This window comes from Bombus terrestris, chromosome 14 (genome assembly GCF_910591885.1).
Source record: "Bombus terrestris chromosome 14, iyBomTerr1.2, whole genome shotgun sequence".
NCBI lineage: Eukaryota > Metazoa > Arthropoda > Insecta > Hymenoptera > Apidae > Bombus > Bombus terrestris.
The window spans coordinates 5,596,176-5,609,346 of record NC_063282.1 but is presented as its reverse complement, the minus strand read 5'-3'; the positions used below and the strand labels follow the sequence as shown (position 1 = coordinate 5,609,346).

The 13,171-nt window shown below is 42.7% G+C and overlaps 1 protein-coding gene across 5 annotated transcripts in view; it reads right to left on the bottom strand.

The window, feature by feature from the left end:
- Nucleotides 1-13,171, bottom strand: part of LOC100648656 — a 49,531-nt gene that overhangs the window by 10,238 nt on the left and 26,122 nt on the right. For 3 of the 5 annotated variants that reach the window (XM_003400583.4, XM_012316204.3, XM_012316206.2), the window contains 2 exons: nt 7,832-7,904; nt 4,573-4,802 (listed from right to left, as the gene is read on the bottom strand). In XM_003400583.4, coding sequence (XP_003400631.2) covers nt 4,573-4,802; nt 7,832-7,904 — 303 coding nt within the window. Of the gene's footprint in view, nt 1-4,572; nt 4,803-7,831; nt 7,905-8,522; nt 8,768-8,814; nt 8,948-13,171 lie in introns of those variants that run through there. The other 2 variants (XM_020866665.2, XM_048412081.1) reach the window with 2 other exon arrangements.

Sequence of the window (13,171 nt, the reverse complement as noted above, 5' to 3'; positions counted from 1 at the left end):
ATATTACAAAAACGAAGGTTGTTCCTTCGCTGTACATGATTCTTAACATCGTGCGTCCGTTTCTTCGCCCCAGATAACACGTACATTTAGCTTTGTAACGAAGTAGAAAAAAAAGATAACCTGGCCGATAACGTAATCGATCTTGACGGCCAATTATTACGATCGGTTTCAAAATAAATCGATTCCGCCAGCCGAGTCGTCGGCGGGCAACCTGGGATCACGGTAAAAACGTCTGTTAAACGGTCTAATAAGATCCCGACAAACGATACGAAGGTTCGATCTTGGAAATCGAGGATGCGCCTCATCCAGATCGATTTGCGCATTGAGCACGGCAACCCAGCCGCTGTACAGTTATTCGTAATATCGGCATTCGTTTATCCGTGGCCGCTACTTACATTACGGGTTATCTGCTCGCCTCTGTGGTAAGAAGCTTGACCATATTATAAGTCATCCAGCGAATGTGGGACACACTCGCGTCGTCCATATGGCCGTTGAGGTATGGTACCGTTCGTGTAACATCCGCGATCACGCGCGTCTACGGATCGGTGACAGGACAAACCGGTGAAAATTGTCACACCAAGTTTGATTCGGGAATTCGCGTAACAGGTTGTCGAGCTTGTCGACGAAGTCGACGAAGACCCGCGAAACTCGAGATTTCTCTTTAGATCAGACTAGGAGAAAATGTTGGAATATCTGGTTCGAGATAATGTCTTCTTTCTTATCTTCAATGAGAAGTCACCGTGTCTCTGAATCGAAGACATAGATCGTACCGGCACTTGGAAAACCATCCTTTCTCTTCTTACAAAGAGACATTGTCATAGGTCTAGGTCCGATCTGGATGAAATTTTGTAGGTTTGGAGAAGAGCCAAAAATGGTAGATACGTATATTTTCTTAGCTGTGCTAACTTAAGTTTAAGGAGTGAAAACATCCTCCGAAATTTGTGTTCTCAATCTCTTTGGCAGATAACGTAGTACCGAGAACAATCTAACTTATAACATTCTTCGCTCAAACTTCCGCTCAAACCAATACCTAAATCTCTACAAAGGAGATCGAGTATTTTGCAGTCAGGCAAGGGAAGAATATTCTTTGTAGAGTCATCGAAAGAGACGAATACCCAAAAAAGAGATACGTTAACTTGGAAGAACTTCGCTAAATTTTTCTATAGTACATAATTTTACAGGATAAAATTTTCCAGGTGTAACACGATAAAATGATCACACATAGTATGCGGTAACTTTAATTTTAGAACGGCTGCAGGGCAGCGCTCGCAAATTGCCGCAGTCGCGTGGTTAAACGCGAGGAAAAGGAGATTCGATGTTATCCTTCGCGCATCCTTTTTACGAGGGCTCCTGGACGCGTCTGGCATTCTTGCCTCTCTGTCCTTTTACACTCGTCCGGTTGTGATTAGAATCATTCTCATCTATGCACAACGCTTCTTGCCGCGCCGCTTCGAATATCCGTTGGCTGGAAATTGTGCGGCGATGCACACGGTGAAATTGCGCTTAATAAGGGTAAACGAGCACGTCGATCGGACAAGAATTAGTTCGAGAATATTGCCTGGACGATTCCTGCGTTTTCGCCAGCCTGCCGTTCCTTTTCCTGCCACGTTTCTAAACTATAATACGTCCCTTGGATTATTCGTAATCTCGTTCGATCCAAGTTCAGCGATTAATGGGTGGTCTAGAACATAAACTACGAAGCCGGAAGCCAGTCGAGATTGAATTCTGCCCACGAAAAATAAAGTCGCGAATGAAAAGCTGGCGCTAATGGATTGACCAGTGCTGCGCGAGTGTGATCCAATCTCGCTCAGTCTGATACGAATCTAGATAAGGAAAAGAGCATTGAAATTGTAACACTAGACGAGATATGGTGTACCTATCGCTTTACTGAATCTTCTATCTTGCGAACTGATACAGATCGTGGAAAAATCAGTGGTTTTGTTAAGTCTTCTATTAACTTCGCTCGCATTCTACTCTATAGAGGTGATGGTACTATGGTAGATGTATAGGTAGCTTTTGATTGACTTGTTAATTTAATAATTTGTGAAAGACAGAAATTTATAATAAAAGTACAAAAGTTAATAAATTACACACTGTCAGGATGGAACGACGGCTGAATGAAGCAACGACAGCGTTCGCGTGTTTCCTTGCTAGTTGTTCTATGTGAGACTCGCGACGTCGCAGCTTGAGGTCATTTATTACTCCCATTACGTATTAGGAATGCAACAATTTCGACTAGGCAGTGATGTAACGGTACGATGATTGAGAAACAAAATTTCTATAATTTATCTTCGCTATACAACCTTGTTAATAGGCACAGAATTAAAGCTAATTAATCTACGTCTTTTAAATTTTTCAATCCTCTAACGGCAATAGTAACCAGAGTTGTAGCCTCGTTACAATTTATAGATGCTACAACGGCACACTTTTAAAGATTTGAATGAATTTCGATAAAGTACAAGGTTCGTTACCTTTCGTTACGTGTTTTTTACCGTCTTTCGCTTTGATTTCTTTGGCAGGAAGTTTAATGCTTCGCCCCGTAATTGCAGCGTTAAACTTTATTCTCGAAGGAAGCAGAACTCGTTGTATTTGCTTTCTGATGGCAATCAAAAACGGCGAAGCTTTGAGACTATCGATGCGGCCAATTACAGACGCGTGTCTAGCGGCTGTGATTACACGCGCTATGAATGAATAGCAACGTACACGCTTCGGGCACTTCGAGACAAACATCGTCGATCTTGCGCTGAGGTATAGCATGAGCCACCGACGTTCATGAACAAATCTTAGCATTTACGTCCGATCTTTAATCACGTTGGCGCCTAACGGGGACGAGACTATCATTTAGCCCTTCGTTGAACGCGATACCAGGAGGAGCTTGATTCGCGTTAATCCTGCTGTGATCACCGTGTTGTCTTAGAAACACGGAGGAAACCCGTTTCTTTGTTGCTCCTATCCGCGGCGAGGTAATATCGCAAAAAGCTACCACATCACAGGAAACCGAGCGAATAACTTTTTCTTTAATGATTTACACAGAGATGAGAAATGACGGATGGATGGTTTTCGCGGCTCGTCCACGCACATGGTTAATTCAATCTTCGGACGAAATGAAATACGGCTATCGAAGGTAGTTAACAGTCGAGACAAACGTAAGAAACGCAAAAAAGAAAATCATCTTTCGCGCGTGCAAATTTCCAGGAAGTAGAGATATTTAATTCATTAGACGCAGATACTTAATTCGTTAACGCTGGAATTACGAAGATGGTCAAAGCGATCAATCTGTAATTTTTCATAGGAATTTTTGAACATTCGAATAAATTTGAATAAAGTATATAGATAAAACGCAGTTTTTTCTCTTACATTATGTATCTTTATTTTAATCAACTGTAGCGCAATGTTGGTGCAAATCAACAAAGTATAAATATTTTATTTAATCGTGACTAATTGCGAACAACACGGTTAAGTGTTTAATTCGTATATGAGCGATTCCATGAAAGTGCGTGATCGAGGTTTATTTTGCTTCTTAAGGAGAAAAGTTTAACGACCTTTTAGGCTAATCGGTAGCCAAATCGGGAAGGAATTTTTACGAGTTTCAGAGAAGGGGGACTCAGCCATATCGAAACGCTTCTCTTAAAAATACGTATAAAAAGTAACTGTAAATCCGGCCCCGTTCGAGCCGTCCTTCCTGTTCAATTAGTATCAAGTATTTTCGTGGTGTTCTTGTCGTTAGTTCCAGCGAGAGAGCGTAAATCCAGCCGTACGAACGTTTATTCTAATTGTTCACGGACAATCAAGCGCACGTGCTTCCGGGTGTCATGTCGTGCGCCATCGTTCGAAAGTGAAGTTTTTCGCGCCTGCACTCGACTCGCAACAACGATTCCCAAATGAATCTCTTCGACGAGCTATCGTGTCAGGAAAAAGTTCCGTGAGCTTAATAACTATGCCTGATAATTAACAACGTTGTTATTAATTGTAAACGTCCTGCCATTTTCACGAGAACACGAAAGCAACTTTCAGATACGCAAAGTAGAATAACTGCTTAAATTTCGCTTAATTTGCAATTATAATTAGGTGTCTGATTAATTTAGGAAGTCGGCGAGGATTTAGTAACTATTATGGAATTCCAAGAAACTGTAAAACTGTACAGTTCTGTTGGACTTTTTCAAGAAAAGGTTCATCGTCGCGATAGAATGTTAAGCTTTTACTAAAATACTTCTCTCCTTTCCTCTGTGTCAATTTTATATATTTTGCAGTTTTTGATTTAGTGTTATACAGTGAAGTATATGAACCCACCGAACATCGAGCAGATCATGTACATAACTAAAGTTCACATGATAGAAGTTGATTGATTCTCTGCCCATATGTATGATTTTTCGTTGATACAATAAGAGTTCAGATAAATGGAGTTCATATAAACAAAATTCTACTTCAATTAGAAAATGGTTGAAGCTTCATTGCAACAAGTATAGTTTAAATAATATCTCTGTATACGTAGATAATATAGTGGAAGAAAGTGGCGAAAGAATTGTTCGTTAATAAACAATTAAGTCGAGCAGGTAATATATGTCTACCAACCTTGGAAACGCTAGCCTCAGGTCAGCTCTGAGCTTGTTCAGAAGCTCGCTGACCGACGTGAATTGTCTCAAGGTCATCTCGCCGCTTCCGGAAGCGTAACCGGAACTCGAACTGGTTGTCGACGGCAGGGTACCATGCGAGTCTTGAACGCTTCCTAATGGACGCCTTCCCCATCGTCTGAGGGCGATCGCGTAGTCCTCGGCGTTGTACGTAGGTGGTCTTAATCGCTCCTGCAAAGAAAATCGCAAGGCTTTAGACATAATTGCTCGTCCGTCTGGCTCTATATCAGGGCGAAAGTCAGCATAATTGAACAAAGACAGTAGCCTCGAGCCCGCTTTATCCTTTTACGAGCTCGCTGTGTTTTATTTCATCAAGCGTCGTACAAACATTCGCCGTAATTAAACGCCGGTGATTGAACTACCATCGTTTTCGCAATAACGTAATAACGAAGTAACGATAAACGTTTCCAAGCAGAAAATACGAGCGCGGAAGATCGAATGTCGAATAATGTTTCTATTTGTACAGAGAGGGAATCGAGAAATCGTGGAAATTACAGCCGCCATGAATGAAATATTCATGCGAGGGAGTGGAAGCCGGGCTGAAGTTAATTTCACAGCGCTTCAAACCATAAATCGATAAGATTATAGTGATTATCGCCTCGTGGCCCATAGGTTACGCTGCCGTGGGGACCGATCCCTCGTTGAAATGCGGGATCGATCGTGGAAATTAATTTACCGCCTCTGACTCACGGAGTCACCGCAAGTGCCTAGAGCTGCCTCTAAATTACGCCTCTAAGATAATTAAAACCCATATTCCCTTCCTAACTTGCTTCACCGCACGCCTTCGGACGTATTTCGGTCCAGTAGCACAGAATCGAGAACTCGGGTACGATTTATCGACCGATTTGCTTCGAAGGTCGACCCAACCGCTTCCTAAACGACGATCCAGGGATAAAAATACTATTTAACACCGAACAAAACCGCTTACTCGATTGTGGTTTTCTACGCGCGGTTAATTGGCCGGTTTTAAACGTGAAACCGAGTTTCTATCTTGTGGTTACCCGTCGCTTGCCCGCGAAAAATTAAGCAGAACCGCATCTTAACGATCCAACGATCCTCTTTCCGCGGAAGATTTCGAGCTGCACCTGGAATACAGAATTTATTTAGACGTAATAGACGATGTTCCAGGTCGTCGACGGTCGCGATCAATCATACGCTCGTTCGTTACTGAAATCGACGGAGGACGCCGATGGACCATCATCGTTTGATGAATACGGGGCTCGCTGGTAACGATGTATCCTTTGAAAAACGATAAAGTAATTAGAGTTCCTTTCCGGGATGCGCGATGCCGCGCGGACATGCACGTAAATCGTCTAACGACGATCATGATTGAGTAGAGGTGTGCATAGATCAATCATGGCTCATGTTTTTTTCGTCCGGATGAACACGAAACGGGATCTCACGAGAAGGAGATCGTTAGGGTAGGAAAGGGTTTACTCGTAAGCGTAGCAATTATGCGAGTAATTAGATATCTCGACGAAAAAGAGCGGTGGGTTACTCTGAATACTTGATGGCCTTAGAAGGATTCATGCGAAACAAAACAAACTCACGTACGTAACCTACATACCTGCACGAGGACGTCACGCTTTCCTGATTCGCGTAAGTGCTCGATGAGTACTCGCTTGTCAATGCGTTCGTGTCGTTTACTTGGTAGTAATTCACTATTTCGAGGAGAAGGAAAGAAATTCGTCGCTCGTAGAGAATGGAGAACGGCAAAGTTCGTGAACAGAGAATCTCCTTTATACTTGATCCAATTTCAAACTGGCGCGTATGCACCGCGTTTTTCTCAATTAGAGTGAAGACTTCGAACGTTGGTAAAAGTCGCGACTTTCACGAACATTCGAGTACAGTTTCCAATGGGTGTCTAGGCGAGGAACGCTCGACTCGTCTCGTTAATCATCCTATTGTGATGACGTAAATCTCTCATTAGCGGCACCACGTTATTTCTTTTTTGCAATATTAAGAAAAGAGAGACAACGAGGTCTCTCGATAATTAAGGTCAGGAGTCAGTCGTAACACGAATGGAACACGTCTCGGGAATAAGATACTTTTTTACGCAACCTTCCCTCTCTTCACCGTGGATTTCTTGAAAGATAAAAAAAAGTCGCATCGCCTTGGATTATCTTCGTTAATCACGTGCCACGCATTTGTACGGGGCACAAAAATAAGGATTTAACTTGAGTGTAAATATGTGCACCTCGAAGGGGTTAACGCGATGCACCGTGGCCTCTCCTCGATATTAATCATATTATCCGTGACTTATTACCTCCCTCGCAGTTTCACGACGCGTATAAATGCCGGCGGAGCCATTACGAACTGCAGAATTCAATGCATCCGAGGTTGGCGCATGTTAATGCATGCCTGGGTATTAAAAGCGTGGCTCGGCTAAGTATAAAGTGAATGATCGGTCCGACGATTCGGAGGCGAGCGCTAATAATCAAACGGTTGACAGGACGACAGCTTGACAAAACCGCGTTTTATAAACGAGCAGGCTGGATGGTATGCGATGCCCGCCATTCATCAGCGAAACTACGCCAACGTTTATATTTATGAAACTGTTCGTCTAGTAGATTGTTCCATTTATTTTGAACGGAAATCGCATTCGTATTATAAATCAGCATTCCATGTTTCAAGAGATGCAAACGGGAGAGATACAAATTCGAAGAAGGAAATACTTTTGAACATCAACGCAAGAGGATCTCTTGAAAACAAAATTAAATCCGATTAAGTTCAGTAATCTTTCTTTCTCGTCGATTTCCCCGATCGTACATCTTCTCCCTTTAGTTGATCCATAATTGTAGCGAAAAATAGTGTACAGGAACCTCAATGTATGCATAATATAGCTATTTGCACTTACTGGTTACGACAAATAGATTGGAAGTGCACGGATTATGATAGAAAACAAGCTGTTTCCACGGGCTTAACGACTCATAATTTCCTTCCTTTAACACATTTCTGGATCGTTTATTGAACGCTAGTTCTCACAGCGTCGTAAACACAAAACGACCAACAAGCGAAATATACGCCTATCTACTTATAGGTACTGTATTTACTGACCGAACGTTGAACGATAAATCGATAACGTTAATCAAAAGCATCCTGTTCATATTCTAATATGCGTCGTATCATCGTCCAGGTTAAACGATTAGATCCTCGTCTTCGTCAGGCTAATCCTTTCGATTCAAGACACACTGACATACCTTTTCCGGTTGTGGACCCCACGGCTTTACCACCAGCAACTCCTCCTCCGCGTTCGGAGCCATGTCCGTCTCGCTGAAACATATAAAAAGAACGAATTTTATTTTTAGACCTATGTCAAGATAGATATCTTCGTTTTTAAGTCTATCCCGAGACAGGTAGATCTTGGTACGAGCAACACGAGGAAGGGATTAATGATCTTTAAGATGGTTTGAATTGCTCATTTTAATCGTTTGCCTTCCATACGAAATAAAGTATTTGGAATTATTAAAAATCGATATTCGAAATAATTTGTAAATTAGAAGGAGATTAAATTTGCATTGAAGTAAAATCTTCAATGCAAGAGATTTCTTATACTGGAACAATTAGTCATTTGCCAAGTACATTAAATTATATGGATCGAATCACAGATTCGCGAGAGTGAAACTTTGATAAAATAAAAATCTGCGAAGCGTGAAATACAAAACCAGTTTGTTACAATCGCTTTTGTTCCTTTCCTTCTTCATTCGATTCGTTGCACATTTTCTTAACATTAACAATTTGGAACAATAATCCAGTGCAGCACTAAAAGAGATAAGCTATCCTTTTCGTCAACGTTACGGTTAATTGGCAATTGATATTCTGTATCAGGTGTGCCATGCGTTATATGGAGCGACTCGAGAGAATTTTATTTGCGGAATTCTTAAACGGTACCTGGCTCATTCGTTCCGCCGCGACGGAGACGAAGGCATGCAGAGGCTTCGTCGTTTCAATCACACTCGTATCGCGTCCGGCCTAAACTTCAGTTCCGCTAGATCATGCCGGATTACACGGTTCATGGCTGCTGCCGATGCAATTTATTATAGGAAGTCGCCCCGGCCATTACGAGGAATTCTTATCTATCTCGGTCCGATCCATCCGTCCTGAACGAGCAACTCGCTTAAGCAGTGCCAATTAGCCTAACGAATTTACAATAACAATTATTGTTAATTAATGGTTTTCGCACCTCATTAAGGGTTCACGAGCTGATTAGACTTGCATTAAATCGTACACGACGTTGCCATGGAATAATCATGTTGTTCCGGAGGGTAGCTTGCGAATTAGCCTAATACACTGTCACGCGTCCCTCGAGTTTGCTAATCAACCTTCTATGTTGGTAGCTTTAACCATTCAGTATTCATCTAACCTGTGTCTGTTAAGTAGCAAGGCTCTTTTTCACGGAAATATTCAGATGGAATTCATAGATTACAAGATCATAATGAAATTTTTAATTGATAAATTAACCATTTTCTGAGATATGCAAGAATCTCCTGGGTTCTATCCTCTGATCAAATATTACTAAGATCGTACTGTATGGAGAATATCTCAAACACACGTTCTGCATTTAGTACAACTGTTAAGTAAAATTTAGATTCGTACTACATATAATTGGGAATTTGACACTGACACACACAATCTTTGCTCTTTGTAATGTAATGCAATTGTAGATGTGAAACTTTCGTTCAATACGCGTTTTTATCTGTGACACTGTGTCGAATCCATCAGATATAAGCGATCAGACCCGTGTCTCCTTCGGGGACCGGTGTCACAGCTCCGTACGGTACTTACTTAGGAATAATCTCTATATAAGTATGAAAAATAAATGTCCCACCGATTACTGTCTCTATATACTGTAATATCATATCAGCCGAATCTGTTCGATTCGTCGTCACATCGCTGCGCGACAGCGTTGCAGCGTACGAGCGAATAATCATCGATAATGGACCCTCGTGTCGACAGGTGAACGGTAAAAATCGAACGACCAAAATATGCCTCTTTGTCAGTCACCACGGACGTTACTTGTTGCGCTCAAGCAGCACGACCATACTAATTTCAACGTAAACGTCTCTCTTACGACACGATGAAGCAACAAACCTTGGACACCCTAGAATTTTCTCCGAAAATAAACTCGTCGGAGCTATTGATCGCGGGCTGGTTAATCGTCGGTGGTTGAAATTTAATAGATTGAAGTATTTATGGTCGGGCCCAGAGTGGCGATAACATCTAACACGCGCAGCCTGTTATTCAGATAATCTTTTACCTGAACGAAAGCGTGGATCGTCGTTTCACGGTCGGGTGCGACGTAATGCAACGCGATTCCGCTTGGAGAAGGTGCGCGATACAGGGACACAGACCACGCGGATGCTTCGTTTTGTGGGTTAGCCACGATAATAATAGGAGTCACGATCTTCTGTGTATTTGTGTGTGTGTGTGTGTGTGCCACGGTCACGAAACGGTGTACGATCGTGTATCGAGTGATCGAAAGCGGGCCGGTTGCTACTCCTTCTTCATCATGCTGGATCAGAAATATCCTGGTGATGTTCGTCAAGAGCTCGTCCTGACCTTATGGGTTGCCTGAAATCGTGCCGATTCAGGTAATTTCGTCCATAAGTATGGCTATCAGTGATAATGACTTGGAAGTATTATAATACTTATAATCCGGCCGGTTGAAATTGGTTTTCAGTGGTTGGATCATCGGTGCGAACGTGTGTCGCGTTTCTGAAATTGTTAAACGCCTCATTGTGTGTCAGACGCACGACTTTCTGTCAAATCCATTGTCTGAATATATTACATATTGTAGGTGTATTAATTATGCCCGTATTCATCGTGATTATGCATCGAGCGAAAAGTCGATCTTCATATTAAAAATTTATAAGATTACGTTTACCATTATTTTAGAGAGATGCTTCGGATGAATATTAGATCATTGAATTAGTTACATATATATATATTTGTTTTTCGAGATTGAAACCATTCTTGTGCAATAAGTAATAAAATGTGTTTCTTAATGATATCAGCGTCGTGTGCTTAAAACTCTTTAAACTCGCAGTTTCTTCGTCTCTTTGCTTAGCCAGGTTTATCGCGCCGCTATGTAGAGCATCTTAAGAGAATTAACAATCTCTGGTTTAATATTTTAATGCGCGATAATTATCGCGAAATACCAATTAAATCGCACGACATTTAATTGAATCCTGCGCTCGCGCCATATTCGCCGACCTGTCGTTGTACACGTGTTAACGTAATAACCGCGTAACTATAATTGTGAACAGGAGGATATCCGAGGTATATCAGCGGAAAATACGAGTTCACCAAACTTGGAAGTGGTTAGGATATGCGATTCTGCGATTGCTTTCATTACCAACAGTTTATGGTGCGATGCTCGATTCCTGTTACGTGTTAAACAGGATTAATTTATTTCTCGAATTAATTGACAGGGAGTAAAATACCGAGATTTAGCATCACAATCGGCAACCATTGCCGAGGATAATTTCAGATTCCGTACCGTAAATCGATCAGAAGAAAACTCCGTAGACGATGAACCCGTCTAAATCAAATTAATCGCGCTGCAGTCTTTATTATTTTCATTAAATAACATTTAGTCGTTCCTTTTACGATCCAATTTCCAGAGATCGACAACCTTGCTGCTCTAATTCCTGTTCGCTTATAAAATTCATACGTTAGAATATGGTTATTTTCTCCTGCTAAACCAAAGAAGAATTCGTGCGTTGAAAAGCCAATTTCACTGTAATCGCAATAATTCGAAAGATTAGGTGAAAAGACCTAATCTTTACTTTAGCGTCTCTTTCACTCTCAACGAATGATCAAAGGAACATCAAAGTCATACGAAGATGCGGCTTCGAGATCTAATAAAAATTCCTGCAGGTTACAAGTGCCGTCCTGGCGAATCGCAGATTTGATTTCCAGAGGCCGTGCAGCGTCAGCAGCAAGTGCTGTCAACGAATCGCGGCGGATCCAATCCGGCCGTGCTCATCACCATTAATCTTGAAAAACGTTGTTTCACCGGGGCTCCGTACGGTCACGGGCGATTCTTCGCGTGTCAAAGGGGGCCGCCTCGCGGAAACGTCAGCCCCGTGCATACGGAACGCGCGGTTGCGAACGCGTGCTCGTCAGCTCGGCGATCTTGAGCGGTGGTGTACGAGCATAACGTAGTAGCCGAGGTAGCTACGGAGTAGATAGATACTTACTCGAGGAGGACAGCCGAGGCATTGACCCGCGCGCGAGCGGTTAGACACGCATACGCACGCACTTTTGCACGCTTCTCGCTTGCGCGAGCCAGCTCCTCTGTGCGCTTGCTACGCAGTCACGGTGTCCTTTAAGGAATTCCAGCTTTCCGCCGGGTATTCCCCGACTCAGCGACGTAAGAAAATTGGAGAAAGTAGCGAATCATGGCGACACGAAATTGCGAGACGATTCGCCATGGTGCACACAGAGAGGTTCAATGGCACGTAGCTCGAACAGGGCCAAGTTCACCGGTGATATCAACCGATTCTACTTTAGCGAGCCAGCGGTGTGTCCCTGATGAGGCGAACGTGTTTCTGGAACGCAGGCTTGGAAATCGGGTCGGCGACGTGGAACAGTTGCAACAATCGAATCATCGCCGATGTGCGAGTGTTTCTTTCGCGCGTAACAGTAAAACGCGATTGATTTAACCGATGATGCAGCCTGATTTATAATGACCCTTCGTTAGAGCGACTCTGCACTTTGTCAGACTTTTTCCTCTCGTTTCAGCAACGTCGATAAAATAAACTGTCCGGGGAAGGAAACGTTCCTGGTAATTGTCCGACCGCTTAAAATGTCGCCGTGGTGCAATTTGCACCGCAGCGTTCCTTCCAGCAGGCATTCCTAGCATTTTAATTCCTCGAAAATTGCGAACACCGCCAGGATCGGCCCGTTATTGCGAAGACTCGTCGGCCACAACGCCATGGCTGGCTCGCCGTGTACACGAGAGGATGATGGTCGCGTGCACCATGCGAGAGCGCACGTTCCGCCCGTGAATAGGTAATGCAATGCTCGAGGAGGCGCCATGACTCGGTCGAGTCGGTGTCCTCGTAGGCTTTTGCCGCGGATCTGCACCGCGAAAAATCCACCGATCGTCGATCCCGCGTCGTTGATCTTCGAGCAGGCCATTAGCGGGATATGCGAGAACATGGAATTTCTTCCTTCCCTACGTAAAGTTCTGTCTTTATGATAGTATGCGTTTCTTTTCGAATCGATTGTACTCCGATCATCCAGATAAAACACTCAATCTGATACGTTCTCGATTATACCTCTCTTCGTTTCTTGTCTCTCCTTTTTCTAGGAATTCTACACCCTTGATTTGCCGAATTCTTTCATTTTCTCTCACTCAGTAGTTTCACTACTTGAACAATATTCTAGTTACATATCGGCATCAATGTTAGTACTCAATTATGCTCTAATTAAATACTCGAATTATGATGAAATTTTTCTCCGTTCCCCAGATATAAAAAGAGCAAAGTTTCTTACGGGCACAAAGATCAGAATTAAAACATTCGACAGAATTT